This window comes from Meriones unguiculatus, chromosome 8, assembly GCF_030254825.1.
Source record: "Meriones unguiculatus strain TT.TT164.6M chromosome 8, Bangor_MerUng_6.1, whole genome shotgun sequence".
Taxonomy (NCBI): Eukaryota; Metazoa; Chordata; class Mammalia; order Rodentia; family Muridae; genus Meriones; species Meriones unguiculatus.
The window spans coordinates 18723295-18744147 of record NC_083356.1 but is presented as its reverse complement, the minus strand read 5'-3'; the positions used below and the strand labels follow the sequence as shown (position 1 = coordinate 18744147).

General features: G+C 50.6%; 1 protein-coding gene across 4 annotated transcripts in view; it reads right to left on the bottom strand.

The window, feature by feature from the left end:
* Arfgap3 (ADP ribosylation factor GTPase activating protein 3) overlaps positions 1-11657 on the bottom strand; it is a 48272-nt gene extending 36615 nt beyond the window's left edge. For 2 of the 4 annotated variants that reach the window (XM_060388939.1, XM_060388941.1), the window contains exons 1-2: positions 11477-11657; positions 4218-4336 (exon numbers count right to left, since the gene is read on the bottom strand). In XM_060388939.1, the coding sequence (XP_060244922.1) occupies positions 4218-4336; positions 11477-11545 (188 nt within the window). In that variant the 5' untranslated portion in view covers positions 11546-11657. The remainder of the gene's footprint in view (positions 1-4217; positions 4337-11476) is intronic. The other 2 variants (XM_060388940.1, XM_060388942.1) reach the window with 1 other exon arrangement.
* Between the last annotated feature and the right edge of the window lie 9196 nt (positions 11658-20853).

The window sequence follows — 20853 nt, the reverse complement described above, 5'->3', positions numbered from 1 at the left end:
GCTCACATCTACAATCCTTGTGCCTCAGGAAGCTGAGGAAGGGAGACCAAGGCCAGCCTGTGCCACAGAGCGAGTTTAAGGCCACGTATAAGAGCCTGTCTCCAAATAACAGTAGGGTGAGGCTGGGGGTCTGGCTTCGTGCCTAGACCACAGCACCACACACATACATCTCCTCAGCTCTGTTCCACAGGCGCTTGCACACACACTGACACACACACACACACACACACACACACACACACACACACTAGCACACATTTAGTTATTACCAGAAACAAAAGTTAGCTAGAGCTGGGCGTGGTGCTTCACACCTTTAATCCTAGCACTAGGAGAAAGAGGCAGGCAGTTCTCTGTGAGTTCAAGGCCAGCCTGGTCTACATAATGAGTTCCAGGACAGCCAAGGCTACATAGTGAGACCCTGGCTAAGAAACAAAAAGAAAACTCAAAAGGGTTAAAGACATAAGCATAAGACTTAAAACTATAAAACTCTGGGAAAAGAACAGAAGACCTCATGGCCGTGGCTCTGGTGCTCCTTCCTTGAGAAGGATCCAAAAGGCACGCACTAACTACATCAGGAAACTTTCCAACAGGTGTGTTAAAACACCAAGTAGGGAGACATCCATCAGATGGGTGGAGATATTTTCAAATTGTATCTGTTACAGGAGATCTGATATACAGCAAACAAAAGAACTCTGAAAACTTCACACAACAACCAACTCAATCCAAACCAGACAAGAACGTAAAGAGAAAGTCTTCAGAGGAAAAAACACAGGTGGTCCAGAGCGCACGAGAAAACACGGAGCACCAACCACTGGGAAACTCACAGAAATGGCAAGAGAAACCACCTTACACCCAATAGCTGGTACTGAAAAAACAGAGAGAAAAGAGGAGAGGGAGAAGCCAAACGTGGTGGCACACACCTGTAATCCCAGCACTCAGGGAGGCAGAGGCAGGAGGAGCTCTGTGAGTGCGAGGCCAACCTGGTCTACAAAGTGAGTCTAAGGCAGCCAGGGCTATATGGAGAAACCTTGTCTCAAAAAAACCAAGGAGGAAAGGAGAAAGAGAGGAAGAGGGGAGGGAAGGAGGGAGGGCTGGCTAGTGGGCTGGCTCAGCAGCAGAATGCCTGTGTAGCATGCATGAGGCCCCTGGCCTCTCTAGCACTACAAGAAAAAAAAAAAAAAGCAGGCATAGGAGGGTGAGGGTCAGGAAGAGGAGCAGGAGAGGAAGAAAGAGGAAAAGAAGAAGAAGAGGAGAAAGAGAAAGAGAAAAAGAAGGGGGAGAAGAGGAAGAGAAAAAGAGAAGGAGAAAGAAAGAGAAGAGAAAGAGGGAGAAAAAAGTGGAGAAAACAAGGAGGAAGAATAAGAAGAGCAGGAAGAGAAGGAGGAGGAGGAAGAGAAGGGTAAGAGAGGGAAGATAAAGAAGAGGAAGAAAAAGAAGATGAGGAAGAGAAAAAAGGCAGAAGAGAAAGATGAGGAGGAAGGAAAAAAGGAAGAAAAGGAGGCAGAGAAAAAGAGGAGGTGAAGGAAGAAGAGGAGGACATGGGCAGACACAAATCCTAATGCACTGTTGGAGGGAAGGTAAAACGACACAGGCATTCTGTAAAAGGAAGGGCTTCCTCACAATAATGACCACTTGTGCCATCAACAGCACTTCCGGGACTGGCCCAAAAAGGACAGGAGGGTTCTCAAAGTGACGCATGCACACCCATGCTTACGGCAGCTTTATCTCAACAGCTACGATGTGGGAGCAACTCAAGCGTCTGTTCGTGGTTGGACAGATGAGCAAATCGGTGTTAACAGATCACTGGGATCTTATTTGGCCTCAGCAAAGGAAGTGGACACTGACTGTGACAAATGGATGCTCAGAGTGAGCTAAATAAACCAAGCCAGTGCAAAATGACAGGCATCTATCTACCCTGCCGTGAGGTGAATGTTTGAGTCAGTGCCCCTCAGGCTCACGTGGTCAAACCCTAGGTTCCAGCTGGGAGGCTGCAGCACCTGAGGAGGTGGAGCTTTGCTGGAAGGTGTCCCTCAGGGTGGCTTTAAGTTCTTAGAACCTGACCCCACTTCCTGATCTCTCTCTGCTTCCTGACTGGCAGGCTGGCCTCACTTTCTGCTGTGATGATTTCCCACCATTACGGACTCTCTCCCTTTGGGACCCAGAATCAAAAAGTAACTCCTTAAGTTGCTTTTGGATATGGTGTTTTATCACTGGAAACTAGAACAGGAAGGTATCAAGACAGGCAAATCACAAGCGGGGGATGGTGGCGCGCGCACCTTTGATCCTGGCACTCAGGAAGCAGAGGCAGGTGGATCCCTGTGAGTTCGAGGCCAGCCTGGCCTACAGAGCGAGTTCTAGGAGAGCCAGGGATACCAAAATAATAATAATAACAACAGTAATAATGAGACAAGTATACATCAACACATTCCAAACACTGGAGCCAGAATCTCAGACAAGAGTAGACGACTGATATTTTGAGGCAAGGAATATGCAAAGCAACTTCTTTTTCTTAGCGGTTAACTATGCAGTTACACAGCTATAGACATGGTTAGCCCACCAGGCCATTATAAACTTAAAAAAAAAAATCCCCAGGCAGGGCTGGAGAGATGGCTTGGTGGTTAGGGGTGCTTACTGCTCTTGCTGAGAACTGAGCTTGGGTCCCACAACCCACGTGACTCGCAACACCTGTAACGTCAGCTTGGGAGATCAGAGGCCCTCTTCTGGCCTCCATAGGCAAACACATGCATGTTCTCTCTCTCTCTCTCTCTCTCTCTCTCTCTCTCTCTCTCTCTCTCTCTCTCTCACACACACACACACACGTATTTTTCCCCTCTAGGGGCAAATGCTCCTTTATGGTAAGCTAAAACAACAACAAGAAAAATTGCTCCCACAGTGCATTCCCAGAAAAGGAGCCGAGAAACTGGCAGCTGCTGGAGGAGGAGGCAGCAGCAGAAGCCTTGTCAGGGCACCTCCTGCATCCCGGGATGACCTGCAGGAGGTGCCCTGACAAGGCAGGCAGCTGGCGCAGACCTTCCTGGGCCTCCAGTCTGACTACAGTCCTTTTCCTATGTATCATTTCACTTCACCTCAGGGCCCTCCCCCTCCCCCACAGGGCTGCACCCTTCTCTGGAGCCCACAGAGCCCCAGAGCGTCACAAGTGGACATTTACTCACGGGAGTGGCAGTGTAGCCCAAGCCCTTGGTAAAGGGGGAAAGGCTTTCTTATCATAAACATCTGACATCACAGGCTCAGAGCCAGACAAATCTGTCCACTCAGGCTTTGTCCTGCTGGTGTCAGTGGGAACCGGAGCTGGAGGATTACCCCGGAGGCCACACCTGACATGAGGAGGACTCCCACCCTTCAGTGAACTCTCCACCTTGTGTGGTGTGTCCAGGGAACCCCTTTTCTCTAGGGCGTGCTCTGTGCTTCTCTTGGACGGCACTGGAGGGGAAGGCATTGTTGCTTTGAGACCTCACCTCTGACCTCGTCTTCAACATCAGAGCTTTCCTCCTCCACAGGAGCTCCACCCCCAGTTCATGACTAGCTCTCATTTTACTGGTATCAAGTCAATATACTCAAAAAGGGAGGATATCCATGTCCACGGTTATTTTTTTCATTTTAACCATTTACACTTTATGCTCATTTGTCTACACGAACATCTGCACACAGAGGAGGGAGTTAAATTCAATTACAGATGGTTGTGAGCAGCTCTGTGCATGCTGGGAATTGAACCCAGGACCTCCGGAAGGGCAGCGTCTGTGGCTCCTCTGATGGCGTCGCCATCAACTGGACTAGATTCAGAATCACATGGAAACGTAGCCCTGAGCGCACCTGTCATTAGACCTACCCTGAATGTGGGCTGCACCATCCCCAGCCGGGATCCTGGGCCGAATAAAAAGGGGAAATTAAGCTGAGCGAGGTGCCACACGCCTCTAATCCCAACGCTCAGGGAGGCAGAGGCGGGCGGACCTCTGTGAGTTCGAAGCTAGCCTGGTCTACAGCGTGAGTCTAGCACAGCCAAGGCTCCAAAACCAAAAACCAAAACAACAAATGGAGAAACTGAGCTGAGCAGCAGCCTCCATCTCCGCTCCCTGACTCGCTGCAATGGGAGAAGTCCCTCACTCCTGCAGCTGCAGCGGCACCCTCGAACAGGTGCTACATCCATCCGTGTGACAGCGCAACCTCTGCAGCCAGCCAGGGAGAGAGAGCTCACTCACCGGATGAAACTCAAGTGAACGCCGAGTGACCGGTGTGAGCCGGAGCAGTCAATGCAAAGAAACACGCCATAGGTGATGCTTGCCCAGCTGGGGTTTTTGGCGCCACAGTCAAAACACACCTGAAAGGAAAACAAAACACAAACGCTTGTTATATGTGGTGGTCAGCGACTAATTGACATCGGCAGGTGAGTCATCCCGGAGGCCAGAGGGCAAGGCTGACGAGAAGGCGGTGCAGCTGTCACCCTGTAAGCCTTGGCTGTTCCACAGCGTGTCATCCAGAGCCCGGGGAAACTCTCAGGCCACCAAGCACTGGCCTTGCAAGCATGAAGACCTGTGGGTCTATCCCTAGAGCCCACCAGGGAGGGCGGGGGGCGGGAGTGACAGCTGGCAGTTGGTGGCACGTGGCTAGGGATGCAGAGACAGGCAGATCACCAGCTTGCCGAGTTCCGAGCCAGTAAGAGAACCTGACTCAAAGAAACAAGATGGACGGCATCTGAGGAATGACAGCTGAGGATGTCTTCTGGCCTACACACACATACACACACACACACACACACACACACACACACACACACACAGAGTACACATGTGCCTATCCACTGGCACACATGTGCCCACACATCTGTATGGACCTACATAAAAAGGAAGAGAAAGGGTGTCACCTAGGATTTCAAAATCTCAAACTTCTTCTATAATAGTGATTATAACTCCATTAATTAAATACAGTGAAGAGAATATACATCCATCTCAAACACAGCTCGCCTTTGAACACTCAGTAGGGACCCTTAGCACGTAAGCGCATGCTAGTGAGGACTGTGGCCCTTGAGGGACAGCCTGTCCCAAACCATCACAGGACGGACAGTGGCTCTATCTCAAGTGGCAGCCTCCTGGGTGTGAAGTCTCCTGTGTCTGTCAGATGCCCAGTCACCCCTCACCTCCTAATACTCACGCCCTCACTTTACCAAGGTGCCTCATAGAACGAGGTGGGAGAGGTGACCTACCAGTTTTGAGGTGAGACGAAGACACCATGGCCTCCTTGTCACTGCGTCACTGCCTCAGGGGAAAACCAGCTACAGTTTCTCAGGGCGCTCAGACTGCCCTGGGGAGAGGCTCACGTGGGTGGCCAGGAGCTGGGTGAGGCCCCAGCCGAGCTGCCTGTGGAGGGCAGAGGCCTGCCCACACCACCAGATGCAGCGACTGAGGGCCCACAGCACTCAGATGATGGCCGCTGTACAGGAACGACACAGCCGCCCAGCTGATCACTCCCCGATCCGGACCTCAGAACCCACGTAGGCGAACACGCCCACGGAAGGAAGATGCTCGTTTGGGGGTTACTCCAATGCTCCTCTCTGAGGCACGGCACATCCCCCTCTGCTTTTCCAGGTCACTTTGAGAACTATTGGACACATGGCTCATGACAACAGAACGCGCCCTCCTCTTTGTGGGCACCGAGAGCTCCCACCGGGATGGGCCTTTCCGGTCACCTGCCGGCTCTATTAGCACAGGTGCTCCGGTGCTGGCTGAACGGCTCTGGGTGTTCAGCTCCCACGGACCTTGATCAGGTAGTCCTTCCTCATTAGCGCTCAGTAAACCTTTGTTAGTCAAGCAAACAGCACACCAGCTTCTGGCCAGCTCAAAAACTGCCAGCAGACCCTCCGATGATGAGAGAAAACGCCCTTCATAACACAGGCACAGAGAAAGTAAAGGTACCCAGTGCTGGGCCACCGAGAGGGCTCGTTGGGTAAAGGTGATTGTTGCCAAGCTTGATGACCTGAGTTCAATTCCCAGATTTTACATGGCAGGAGTAAAGAAATGAATCCCTTAAGCTGTCCTCTGACCTATACCAGGAGGCCGTGGAATGCAGACCATGGTGTTCAAATGACCCCCCCCAAATAAATACATAGTGCCTTCGATGAAATGTAATATTTACAGTTAATTCAAAGCAGAGTAGCGATTACAGTTTCCACAACAGGAAAACTGCATTTAATTTTTCTCAGAACCCCGCTCACGTTAGATACATTTGATAAACTGAAAACGACCCTCAGGAAAGAGCTGCTTCTGGCCTTGGGGAAACAAGACAAGAGAAACCACGAGCTGCTGAAAGCCGTCACCACGCTGGCCTCCTCTGATCTGCGGTGCGACAGTGGGTGTGAGGTGACAGCGGGCACGGAGGGCAGCCGTCCAGTGACTCACTGTGGTGTTCTCTGACTGCCGGCTACGTGTCAGACACTGTCAGAGCCAAGGGGCAAAGGAGTGGACGGCACCACCGACCCCAGCAATGCACACTTACACCGGGTCTCTGCCAGGAACACCCTGGCGTAGGAGACACTCGCTGTGTGGGAAGAGACGGGCACAGACATTAAGCAGCGCTGGGGCGACAGCGTTTCTCTGGGGGGCCACCGGGTGCACCCACGGTCTAGGGGGTGAGACAGCTCATCACCTGATCGCATGGCTTTAGGTGAGCATGTAGGATGAGGTTTCCTACGGCCTGGGAGGAGAGGTGGCAGCCAGGGCAGGCAAGCTGAGCAGCAAGCCTGAGTGGTGGCAAGGCTGGCTACGGCAGGACAGGACAGGACAGCACGAAACGGGGTCTGTGCTGTGCCTTGATGCGTCATCCCAACCAAAAGTAGGGGTGAGGTTTTCTAAGGAGACCTCAGTTTGCAGGGAGGTGAAAAAGAAACAGCCTTCAGCTGACCGGGCTTGGCCAGATGATAAGAATTTTCTTACAGAAATGGTGACAGCTAACTCAGTACCTTCAAAGAAACCTGTAGGAAGGGGGTCATTACCTCAGCAGCCCCTCTGACCCCGACGCCAGGGAAATCCCCTGCCGCTTTGGTGGCCTTTGTGGCAGGTTGAATGTTCTATAGTTCCAGGTTGATGTTCTTGATGCTTTTCAAAGGGGGGCATAACCTCTCCATTTTCTGCATTTCACAAATTAAGAGCTGATGGGGCTGGAGAGATGGCTCAGCGGTTAAGAGCACTGTCTGCTCTTCCAGAGGTCCTGAGTTCAAGTCCCAGCAACCACATGGGGGCTCACAACCATCTATGCTGGGATCTGATGCCCTCTTCTGGCACGCAGGTGTACATGCAGATAGAGCACTCATATATGTAAAATAAATAAATCTTAAAAAAAAATTAATAGCCAGAGGGAATAAGGACTCAATCAGACATCACAGCTGGGAAGCAAGAACTGGAAAAGGAATGGTGGGACATGCCTGGGAAGTGGAGGCAATGGGATCAGAAGGTCAAGGTGGTTATACAGCGAACTTCAGGCCAGCCTGGCATACCTAAAACTTCATCTCTAAACACATCAAAACCAAAACGGTAGGAACTGGACGCTAAGCGATTCGTGTCCTTGGAACACGCCATTTCTCCATCTCCACACCCTCAAGTCCTTCCTCTACTTTAAAGATTTTACTTATTTGCGTGTGTTTTCTCTATGTATATCTGTGCACCACATATCTGTGTGCCTCTGTCCAGTCCACAGACGCCGGAAGAGGGATAAGCTCCCCTGGGGCTGGAGTTATGGATGGTTGTGAGCAACCAGGTGGATGCCAGGAACCAAACCTAGGTCCTCTGTCGGAGCAATAGCGCTCTTAACCACTGGCCAATCTTTCCAGCCTCCCCCAGCTACTTTTTAAAATATTTATTTTATTTTAATTTTGTGTGTGCGTGTGCTCGCGTGTGTGCGCATGTATGCATACATACAGCTGCCCACAGAGGCCAGAGGCATCGAAGTCCCTGCGGCTGGAGTTAGGAGCGCTTGTGAGCCACCCGGGATGGGTGCGGGGGAACCTCACTCAGGTCCTCTGCAAGAGCAGCGTGTGCCCGCTCTCCCCGATGATCCGCCTCTCCAGCCCCGCCTCTCCCACTTTCTGTCCCCAACTGCAGGCTCCCTGGAGCCAGGTCTCTGCCTTCGGGGTAGTGTCCTCAATGCTTTACCCAGTACTGAAGCACTGAGGGTGCTGAGCCCCGAGGAACAACCCAGCACAGAAGACAGCCTGTGAGCTGAGGCCTTTCATCCAGGCAGACTGTCATCATCTCTAAGGGAGTCTGGACACTGGATTCCAAGAAAAGTTCATCCAGCTGCTTTCCTTTTGCCTTTTCTGACTGAACTATTTTGGGGACTCCATTTTTACAACCTCTCCCCTTTTTCGGACAAGGTCTCCTGTAACTCAGCCTGGACCACATTTGTTCTGCAGTTGTAGATGACTTTGAACTCCTGATTGTCCGGCCTCTCCCTCCAGGTGTGGGAATTAAAAGTATGATTCGTATCAGGACTTCAGCCCCATTAAAGCAAAGTTTACTCAGAGGTCATGCCCTTCCAGCCTAAGCATTAAAAAAAAAAAAAAATGTTGTTAAGCTAGGCATGATGACTGGATGATAGGGGATTGCAAAATTCCAGGCCAGCCTGGTGTTATATTGTGAGTTCAAAGCTAGCCTGGGCTACACAGGTAGAGCCTATCTTAAAAAAAAAAAAAAAAAAAAAAAAAAAAAGAGCTGAAGATATAGCTTAATAATAAAGTGCCTGTCTAGAATACACAAGGTCCCAGGTTCAAACCCCAGTAGCACACCAAAAGGGTGGGGGGCCTATTGCTACTAGGCTTTAAAATTAGTTTTCATCAGCAGGGCATGGTGGCACACGCCTTTAATTTAGTGATTTGCCAAGCAGTGGTCCTTTAGTCCCAGCACTCAGGATGCAGAGGCAGGTGGATCTCTGTGAGTTCGAGACCAGCCTGGTCTACAGAGTGAGTTCCAGGACAGCTGGGGCTACACAGAGAAGCCCTTTCTTTCTAAAAAAACAAAACCAAAAACCAAAAAACAAAACCAAAAAAAAAAAAAAAAAAAAAAAAACCAAACCAACCAACCAACCGAAAAAGCCAAACTAGCTTTCACCATTGTTCAGGTCATGGCTTCAAGCCATCCAACCAGCAATGTTTTCAAGCCAAGACCACAAAGGAGAACCAAGTGCCCGGAGACATAACGTGAGGCTCCTGGAATCCTGCTTCAGAAATCGTCTTACACAGTATAGTTTCCACAGGTGTGCTCTTCAGAATAAAGCGGAAACTGGCTTCGTCCATGCAGACCCGTGTCCAACCAGGCTTTTCTAGGTTCTTCTGATCTGACCTTTACATAATCCTTCCAGCTAGATCCAGTTCACATCACATCCACATTTCCAGTCGATGAAAATAAAGTGCTAAGTGAACAAGGGATCTGCTTAAGGGTAGTAAAGCACACACTCGTGTGTGTTTGTGTGTTTGTGTGTGTGTGTGCGTGTGTACATTCTGAGGCAGGTCTCACTTTTTAATACAGACCAACCAAAAACCCACTAGTAGCTCAAACTGGCCTTTAACTACTGGAAATCCAACTGCCTAAGTCTCCCAAGCTCTGGGATTATAGGTATGGGCCCTCAGGCCCACCTGGACAATAACTAAATTTTTAAAGAGATAGTCTAATACAGCCCAGGCTGGCCTTGAACTTGCTATGTAGCTGAGGCTGCCCTTGAACTCCTGATCTTCCTGCTTTCACCTCCCAAGTGCTAGGATTACAACATATGCTACCATGCCCAATTAAATCTTAACATGAAAACAAGGCCTTGTGGGTTCCTTAAAAGTGTCTCTTGGTCTCAATGACATTTTCTATTTAAAAGGAGCACCGTCCCTTTTTGTTGTGGCTTCTTGCCTTTTATTTTCTTATCTAGCAATGCCTTTTTGATGAATTCAGAGAACACATACTGGCGTGGCTTGCAGAGAAAGTAGTAGCATATGTTTTTCCAGCTGCAGATCTAATCTTTTTGTGGTAAGAAGCAAGTCCTGGCTATGCACGGACCAATCTAAATTTGAAAAGAAAATAGCAAAGCACCAGACACTGGACAGTGCCTGGAGGCCATCTCCTCTTTTCTTTTACCCAAAAGACACGATCACCCCCAATTAACCATTTCCTTCATTACAAGGCTATACAAACTTATGGCTCCCTTCCACCATCAAGGCTTAAAATGCCCGACTTCTGCAAAGCGCTGGAACTTTCTATGCCATCCATTCAGGACTCGTGGCTGTGCCCGTTAACAGATGTTTCCTCAGAGGTGAAGGTGGAGACCGGACTGAACTCCAAGGGGGGGGGCACGGCAAGAGTCCACAGTGACACGGCAGCCCTTTGTCCTCGACAGGTTCCACCCTAGTCCGTCATCCCTGTGTCTCATAACAACACTGCCAGCCACATGCTAAAAGTCATGAGGTACAGTGGGGGTGGGGTGAAGACACCTAGGGGAAAAGAAAATTGGAGGGGCAGACCCCAACCTCCAGAGGATAAACCTTGGAGGGTTTCCTCAGGAACAGAGGAAGCTGGCAACCAGGGCAGAGAACCTTAGCTTTACTGGACTGGGAAACAGGCTGCCACCGAAGGACAGTGGGGACCAGGCTCCAACAGGTCCCCAACCCTGAAGAACACACAAGACAAGGTCCATGGTGGGGGAAAAGTCCTTCTTTCCCAGCACTGCTTAGGGTTCTGACCCCCAGACTCGAGACCCTGGGTCTCGGTGGCTGTAGTATTCACCCTTAGCTCACAGGCCAGATGGAAGGAAGCTGTGCCTCTCCAGCCTGTTCAAGAGCCCGACCACCCAAAGCACTGACACACTTCCACTCCCTGCTCCCTCCACCCCAGCATGTCTGTGCTTCTGGGTCACGGTGCTCTGGTCTCCAGACCTAGGCACTCCCAAATGCTATGAACCAGCCCTCTGATCATGGGCACTCTGGCCTCTGATAACGGGCACTCACAGAGAGGCATACCCTAGACCTTTCTCTGCCCCCAGATGCACCGGTCTCCTGTCCCAGATGTCCCAGTCCTCTACCTACCCCAGATGCTCTGGCCTCCAGTGCCAGCCACCCCAACTGTCCATGCCCCAGAACTCCCTGTGACCCCAGGAGCTCTGCCCTCTGATGTTGGACACCCAGATGTCCATGCCCCGATCTTCTCTGTTCCCTGAAGTGCTCTGCCCTTTGGTGGGGACAACCTCCAGATGCCCGTGTCCCAAGTCCTCCCTGAGCCCCTGGGCCTCTGGCGAGGCGCTCGCAGGACCCCGTGCTCCGTCGCTAAATCCCTGGTGTGCGCCCCCTCTTCGGTCCCTTGCTGGCAAAGGTTGGGGAGCGGCGGCTGCCGGGCCCACAGTGCGACGTGTCACAGGCCGGGCGGCTCCTCCCACGGCCGCGGCCACAGCAGGGTCCAGTGGGCCGCGGGGTCCCTAGCCCGCCTGCAGCCGTTACCTTGTTAGTAGGCACCGAACGCAGGCGCTTGAAGATGGCCAGGATGTCCTGCTTGCTGGGGTCCCCCATGGTCACCTAGAACCGAGGTGCGGCGGTCCCCGACAACCGGGAAGAGACAAGGAGAAGCGGTTGCCGCCTCTCGGAGACCGAGGGGCGGGGCCCGAGCGTGACGACAGCCCCGCCCCTGCCGCGCCCAGGCTCCGCCCACAAGCGGGCGCACGCGCGGTTTTTCCTCACTCCGGAGCTCCTGCGGGGCCGCAGGCTCCTCCCGGTTCCAGCCTCGAAGCCGGGCGCGGCAGGCGCATGCGCGGACGCTCACCCAGCTCCCCCGCTCCAACTTCCTACCCCTCCTGCCTTCCTTCCTCAGCTCTCAGCGCTCGTTAGGGTGTTGCAGTGTAGAAACCCCGGCCTCTGCGTAGGGAGCATCGCCGGTACCCACCGGGCTGGCCAGCATCCTGCTGCTGGCTCTTCCGCTGGCCCTCAGGGTGGCTGGGTCCCATCCTCTTGGGATCTTGGAGAGAAATACTAGACTAGGAACATCTGTTTGCACTCTTTCTCAGCAAAGGCCAAGGCCTGAACGAATATCTATGCTGGAGACTCTGGTCTTATGTATCCTCTCTCCTCCCTGTGGAGCCCAGGGTGGCCAAACACCCCCTGTGCAGTCCCAGGCTGGACTTGAATGAGAGAGCTTCCTGCCTCAGTTTTCTGCATGCTCACGGTGCCATACCGGTTTGGTAATCTTGTTCTGTTAATGGAGAGTGCTCACCTCTGGGCCGCAGGTTCTGTCAGGATCAGAACTGAGAAGTCTATAAAGACCAGAAACATGACTGTGTTGGGCGCTTTGGGGCTCCACCTAAGCCCTGGATAACATTACAGCTACAAGATTTGAGCTCAGGGAGCAGGTGCCCCTTTTACAAGGGTCATGCTGGAGCAAACATGGCCTCCGGTGGGGCACAGCAGAAGAAAAACAGGTTCTGGGGTCAAGTGCAGTGCCCCGGCTTCAGTTCCCGCTCAGCTGGCTGCTGCCCAGGCAAGCGGCCTTCTCACTTCCTAGCATTCACCTGTGCGAGGGAGTTGGAGGGCAAATACTGACCAGAGCAGCACTGCAGCTTCGGGGATGTTCTGGGAAGGGCCTTGCTGTGAAGTTGGGGATCCCTACGTCTCCTGTCTGCACACCCTCAGGGAAGGTGGGGCCTCACACAGGCTGTGAAAGGGCTGGAATTGACACAGGGGACACACACCAAGTTCTCAGCATAAAGATTTGCACCAGAGGGACAAAGGGCAGGGAATAAGAGACAAAGACTAGGGAGAAGAAGAAAGGACCAAGGGAGAGGGGGAAGGGACTTTTGCCCCAGAGGAACAAAGGATTGCCTCTGCATAGAGAGGAGATAGCCGTGGCCCATAGACGAATAGAAGTTTATAGAGGGAAAATGGGAAAGTCCACGTTAGCATGATTTGGTTTGATTGGACGTATTAACTAGGTGAGCCGAAGGGCGGCGAGCTTTCGATTACCGGGCTTCAGTGCTTTGATAGCTGGACCTCGGTGGTCAGCCTCAGGAGGAGGAAGCGGCCAAATGAGGGAACGGACCTTGATGGCTAGCTTTCGGAATATAATCTAACGGGTTTTAGCAAGGCGGAGAGGAGAGGGAAGGGCAAGGCCTGCCAGTGCCATGTTCGCCACGCCCGGGCCTGCTAGATCCCTTCAGGCTGTGCATTCATCACCCAGAGCTGGACCTTTTCCAAGGTTAGGCAACGTACCGTCATTTCTTCCACAGAGAACCTCACCACCTGAAGGAGCTTTCTCTTCAGTCATTTGTGGGAGGTCATTTGTAGGGTGATTTGTAGGAGTTAGGTAAGAAGTGAGAAAGGAAAACAGCTGTGCCGGGCCTGGCAGCACAAGCCTTTTACTCTCTGCGTTTGGGAAGTGGAGGCAGGAGGATCAGGAGCTCGAGACCAACTTTGGCTACATAGTAATACATGTAGGCCTGTAATACATGAGATCCTTAACTTAAAAAAAAAAAAAAAAAAAAAAAGACACCATGGCCAGGTCTGCTGTTTAGACTGGGAGTTAACTGTGAAGGATTCAGGGAAGCCTCAGGATCAAAAGCTAAGTAAGGCATCAGATCTCTTTCCCAGTTGTAAGCGTGGTGCTAATGAAGGGCCTCCATCCAGCTTCCCTGTGTTTACCTTAGACACACCCCACCCCTATCTGTAGGCTTTTTAAGAGCTTCGTGGAAAAATGCCCTAAAAGGCACTTCCACGGTCCTTTGACTTGAAAGGGAAAAAGGATCACATTACCTCATGAATATGCTTCACACCTTATAAATATTTATAAAAAGGCTTCAAATGCCGCCGGTGGAGCCGCCACTGTGCCCATTACACTCACTTCAGCACAGCCCTCTGCCTTCTGTCCGGAGAGCTTGCTTAGCATAATTTGCTCAATAAACTTCTGCGGAAGTCGTTTCTCTCAGCTGAATTCTCTCCAGATAAGAGCTGAGCAAGAGGGCTGGAGACGGCTCAGGCTGCTCCTCAGAGGACTCGCATTCAATCCCCAGCACCTACATGGCAGCTCACAACTGTCTAATTCCAGTGGCAGGGGATCCAGCACTCTTACACAGGCATGCATGTGGGCAAAACACCAATGCACATGAAATTTAAAAAAAAAAGATTTTTTTTTTTTAAAGGAAAAGTTACTTAGAACTGAACATGAAGCTCCCGATGGTACGTTCCATCCAGTCCCAGCCATCCCTGCTGTTGGAGCCACAGAGATGGCTAAGTGTCCGAGAGCTCATACTGCTCTTGCAGAGGACTGCGGCTCAGTGGCCAGCACCCACATCAAGAGGCTCCAGACTGTAACTCCCTCCGCCTTCAGGGGCTCCAGCACCCTCTTCTGGACTCCTCAGACACCGCCCTCACTGGTGCACAAGCACACGCACACAGATACACACGCATGCACATAATATTTTAAACCTTTAAACAATACAACAGTGTAAGGAACATTACTCCTGACGCAATAAAGAGAAAATGCTACACAATCTTCAAGATCATAACTTCCTGAGCCTATTCGAGAGCAGAGGTTGCTAGGTAACCAAGTAAGCTGAATGCAGAGAACTGGGACACAGCTTTTCACCATGGGCAGAACACTGGAGAGGGAGGTGGCTGCCAGAGGAGTTGACCACAAAAGTCAGTTAAAAATTTAATGAGCTATTAAAGGCCAAAAATAGTTAGCATGGCAGTTTGGTTGATTTTTATGAAGGCCCCAAGATGACTCAATGAATGGTGCTGCAAGAACTGGATGTCTGTGGGGGAAATAAATAAATGAAAACTCAAGGTCAACTCATCGCCTAATAACTGTAAAACAAAACAAAAGCTTGAGAGAAGCTGGATGCGGTGGTGCACGCCTGTAATCCCAGCACTTGGGAGGCAGAGGCAGGCGGATCTCTGAGTTTGAGACCAGTTTGGTTTACAAAGTGAGTTCCAGGACAGCCAGAGCTCTGTTACAAGAAACCCTGTCTTGAAACCTCCCACCCCCATTCCCCTGCCCAAAATTTAAGAGCCAGCATAAGAGTGTGTGCCTGTGACTCCAGCTTGCTGGGAGTCTGGGGCAGGAGGATTGCTTCAGTGAAATAGAAATTAAAGACAAGTATGGGAAAGGCCCATCTCAAAAACAAACAAGAATCCACACCCACAAAAAAGGCCTTAACTTTGAGAGGATCATGGATCTAAGTATGAAAATATGTAACTTACAGAGGAGAATATAGGACCCTGGTACCCCATGGGTGTTAAGAGAACAAAAAGATAAATCATAAGGACTTATACCAGAGTACATAATTCTCAAAATTCTGTGGCAAATGAAATTTTTGTTTATGTATATATGGTTATATGTGTTATATAATATATATTATCTGTTTATATGTAAATATATGTTATATTGTATATATTAATGTTATATATTAATGTTATTTAAATGTAAACATATATATTATGCATTATGTTTGTTGTTTATAGCATATATAATATATAATATATACATGCTTATTTATATGTAAATATATAAACATATATAATATATAAAGGGCAAAATATTTGAACAGTTACTTCATCAAAGGACATGTACAGGTGATGGGCCAGTGAGATGGCACTTGCCACCTAGACTTTGACACTGGAGGACCTGAGTCCCGTTCCTGGGACCCACACAGTAGAAGAGAACTGACCGCTGCCCATGTGATCACTGTGGCGTGCACAGCCGCATTCTCACCCTCCACGTGCAATACGTACGTAAAGCACTAAGGAGATGACCGCATTTTAGTGTTTTGGTAGAAAGGAAAGCACACAGGTACAAATCAACATTAAAACTCGTTCAATATCATCGGTGGTGGCTCCTCACCCCGCCACTCCCACATGGGGAACGACGGGCGGCTAGCTTCCTCTGGCTGGGTGAGCTGGTCAGCTCAGAGCATGCGCGTCCTCTTTCGGACTGCCCTGCTCCCAACGGGGCCTCCCTGAAGCCCGTGTGTACCGCAGTGGGAAAAACTCCCACCAGGCACAGTTGTCTTTGCTCAGTGTTCCTCACTGTCAGGGCTTTGGGCTCAGGCCGAAATGTGGAATTGTGTTAATCTTCGTTCCTACAAGACACATCACAGCACTCCGGTCAGTTACCGGACGTCCCCACATTATTACCGGAGAATGCCTTCTGTCCCGAAAGGGCCACGCTCCCCTCACTGGAATCCCAGGAAGCCATAGCACAGTTATGACAGTCACCTTTCTGCTGAGCATTATTCAGAGTTTAGAGTAATGCTCAATCAGAGCCCTCCCACCAAGACTCCACCTCCCAACTGACGCACTTTCCGGTGGTACAGAGATGTGGACAGATGTGAATCCTCTTTGTAAGGCTGCTTGAAGTAGGGCTGGAAGGAGGCTTAGTATTTAAGAGCGCTGGCTGCTCTTCCGGAGAATCTGGAAGATTCCTACGTTGGTTCCTAGGACCCATATGGAGGGCTCACAACCACCCAGAACTCCAGTTCCAGGGGACCCAACGCTCTCTTCTGATCTTCCGGGACACTAAGCATTTGTGTGGTGTTCGTGCTTCGTCCAGCATCCTGTAAGAGGCATTTGCACCTCGTTCCCTTGAATGTCTCAGGGTGGACAAGGGACTGGTGCGCTGTGTGAAAAGCACTTCCTTGTAAGGAGCCCCGGTCCTCTCCCAGATTCCACAGCTCTTCCTGCACAGGGAGTCCTGGCTGGCTTCAAGCTAAGACCTTGACCCTGGGTCCTCGGGTCCCCTGCTTAGGACCACAGAGGAACGAGAAGAACCTGACCCTCCCACAAGGGAAGGCACAGGCGGGGGCTGAGAGCAGGTGATGTGGATTCCCGCAGGTCAGACCTTTGGCACCAGTGTGCAGCGTGACCCGCCCAGGCCCAGAGAGCCCCCCACTGCTGAGGTGGTCTCAGTGCTGATCCCTGCCTTCCCTCCAATCCACTGGCAGGCCCAGAGCGGCCTCATCGCCTCAGGGTAGCCGTCAGCCAAGGCCACTGAGAACCTGTTGCCACTAGTGCTGTTAAAAAACGCAAGTCAAGTACGCATCAGTGAGTCAGGTCCAAACATATTTTTATTCTCAACTTTGAGAAGCCATAGGTGAAAAGCTTTCTATCTTCTTCGACTGTTTCCTGTTGACCTGGGCCCTGAGCCTCTGGGTTTCCCCAGAGGCGTGAAAACGTCCCTGACTGCTCTCGTGACCTGTAAGTCCCCAGCTCTGAAGACAGTAGATGGAAGCCTGCAATTATCAGTTTTGAAATGGGGTTTCTAGAGCCTAGAAGACACAACTTTGCGAGCTGTTAAAAACAAAATGATCAAACTGAGCAGTGGTGGCGCACACCTTTTATCCCAACCCCCAGGAGGCAGAGGCGGGCAGATCTCTGAGCCTGAACCCCAAAACGACAGTAACAAAGACCAACAAGGGACCAGTAATAAGGAGACGGCTGCAGGGACGGACAGGGTAGGAAGTTAGCATAATGTCTCTTCGTTCAGGGTGGAGCTCCAGTCCCGGCCTATCTGCTAAGCAAGCACACTTACCACTGAACCACATTCCGGTTCCAGCGGGGCTTAGCCGTGTTCTCCCATCTCTGTTACCTTCCTTTGTCCTTCCCATGCAATGTTGGCTTGCTCCTTGCCCTTTGATACAGTACCCGATTCTCTCCTCGGCTCTCCCCTAACTTAACTACTTGGCCCATCTTTTTTCCCCTCAGTCTTCCAGCCCAGTGGGGACACCTCTCTGGCCCTGTTCTCCTACATGCTGTCCACATCCCCTCTCCACAAAGTGAAAAGTCACTTAACCCACACATTCCCAGCCACTGTTCTTCCAGCTGTTTGTTGTCTGTGAATTATGTAGTTTGAATCACCGATACTTTTAAAATTGCATTTGGGGTGTGTGTGTGCAATAGAGCGCTTGTGGAGGCCAGAGGTCAACTTTGGGGACTTGTTCTTTCCTCGCACCATATGGCTTTCAGTGACTTGAAATGAGATCTTCAGGCTTAGTGGCAAGGGCTTTTTATTCACTGAAACATCTCTTGGCTATCATTGGTGCTTTAGCCATGCATCGCTTTCACCATCAACCCTACCTACTATCTATCACATTCAGAGGTTTTTTTCTTTTTTGATCTCAGGCTTAGTGGCAAGGGCTTTTTATTCACTGAAACATCTCTTGGCTATCATTGGTGCTTTAGCCATGCATCGCTTTCACCATCAACCCTACCTACTATCTATCACATTCAGAGGTTTTTTTTTTTTTTTTTTTTTTTTGTGGTACCAGGGTCTGAGTGAACCCAGGCCCCTCACACACACCAGACAAATGCTCTACCACGGAGCTACATCCCCAGCCCAGCCCCTGGCTGAGTAGATTTTCATCAGTCTAGTCCAAAGCTCAGCAACACAGCACTTGACAGAGCTTCAAACCACCCTCACTTTTCTAAGTGGCTCCCACAGTGACTTCTTCCTGGCTCTCGTCCTCTTCATCCTCAACCCTCCTTTCCCCCCATTACCCATCCTGCACTGCTGCTTTCTCCGTGGCCCAGCTGGCCAGCTGCTCTTTGGCCCGAGGCACTCCTTGGCCGGCCTGTTGCGGTCTCTGCAAGTTCAGATGCTATCTGTGGCAAGAGACCGCTCCGGCTCACCACCTTCTCTTCCTGAACACGGTGGCCAAGTGTGTCCTCCCTTGAGTTAATCCCACAGCAACTGGCACCTTCCAGAGCGCCTTCTCACAACCAGCCTGGATTTCCTGCTCTCTTAGATTGCTAATAACTGCCGTCTTCCTTTAGCAGTAGTTTCTCTCTCCAACATTTCTCTCATGGGGGGACATGCTAAGACTTAACAGGTGCACGTCATCTGGTCAACCGAGATGACAGCTAAAATCAGGACTCAGAGAAGATGACCAAGTCTTCTCTTACCTGCCGATCCACCTAAATGGCACCTCTTGGACGCCATGAAGGCTGATGGGGAGGGTAAATGGCTCGATTTAAGTCTCCATTTCCTCCTTTAGAATAGCACCTCTTCGGCCCTCTGCCTGGCTCCACCTCTCTCAGCTGCTGTTATCTTCTTCCGAAAGGGGCTCTTTCTCGGCTGCGTTGGGCGGTGGTGGCGGCAGCACACCTACCTCTAGTCCCAGCACTCAGGAACAGAGGCAGGCAGATCTCCGAGTTCAAGGCCAGCTTGGTCTACAGAGAGTTTCAGGACAGCTAGGGCTACAAGGTTAAACCCTGTCTCAAAAAACCAAAAACCAAAACCAAACCAAAGTGCCTCTAGGCACTTTCTTATTCAGTTTTTTTTTTCCATCTGATTTCACGATTGTTTTACCCGAATTACACCAATATATTTAGTCGTAACCATGACCCTGAGTCTCAGACTTTTGATGTTTTCTAAGTTATCTTTATGGTGAAGCTCCGCTTAGACCCTGTCACATTTATCACTCCATGTCTATATTTCTCTGGCCACCTCTCATCTAACGGCATGTCCCCCTCTGCCAATTTTGTTTTGCCCTAAACCTACTTTTAATTCTATCCTTCAAGGGATCTAAACTCTAGATCTCTGTCACCCCTAGGTGACACCCGTCACTGCCCCCCTGACATTCAGCTGTCCTTCACAACACTTCTATGGGGTCTGTGGAACATGACACTAGGGAATCTAGCATGGAGCTAGCGCAAGGTGGAGATGTATCCCAACCTCCGAAGTCGCATTCCCTGTTCTGTGCCAGCCCTGGTGCATACAGCCACGACCCGCTTCCTCTGCAATTCCTGTAGTAGTCACATAACCTGTCACGGGTAATTCCTCTCCAGGTAAATAAAGCAGCGCTAGCACCCCAGCTCCAACCAGAGGTTGGCATCCCTTTCCACTCCAAGGTTTACCGACCCCTTGGAAGAGCTCTGAGCTAAAAGGCTGGAACACTTGAAGGACGGCTTCGGAGAAGGCTCTCTCTCTCTCTCTCTCTGGACATTCACTGCCAGGCTGGGATCCTCCAACCTGCCTGCCCATCCAGGCTTCGTTCCTTTGCCTCTGGTGCCCGCATGCTCCAAAGGGAAACCACAGCAGACCCTGGGGGGGCCATGACCCTCTCTACTGGAATCCCGCTGACTCCCTCATTTGGGCTCTGCCTTATCCTCCCCAGTTAGCGAGCAGCCGTGCCTGGGCGTCCCAAGGGAGGACGCAAAGTGTGGAACCACACACTCCAATGACAATTTTAGCATCACTTAACATGTCTATCCAGTGCTACTGTTTTCCCACCCACATACCCCGTTGATTACTGCTCTCGCATTTGCCAGTAATTTTCTCTCTCAAGTCCTTGTGTTGGTAATCAGAGGTCTACAGAATTTCTACCTGCTTATCACTGTAAAGCAAGATAAAATTTTTTACATTTATTTTTGTTTATGACTGTTTTGCCTGCACGTGTAAGTGCTTGTATCACGTGCATATATCTGTCCACAGAGATCAGAAGTTCTCCTTCCCCTGGAACTGGAACCAGCTGTCTGTGGGCCAGTATGTGAATACTGGGAGTCGAACCCAAGTCCTCTATAATCACAACAAATGCTCTTGAACACCGAGCCAGCCATCTCTCCAGCCCCTTACTTTAATTCTTAGATATGTATAATTGTGTCTGTTGTGTGGTTTTGTACATAAGGATAGTACCTGTAGCAGCCAGAAGGAATCAGATCTCCTAGAGCTGGTGTTAACATGCAGGTTTAAGCTGCCCAGTGTGGGTGCCGGGTACCAAATTCAGAATGTGCTCTTAAATGGTGAGTTTCCTTTCAGACCCATAAAATCCCATACTACCCATAAATACTCTTTCCCTTTTAGCTTTCTCATAAAAATAGATTTTGCTTTTCAAGAC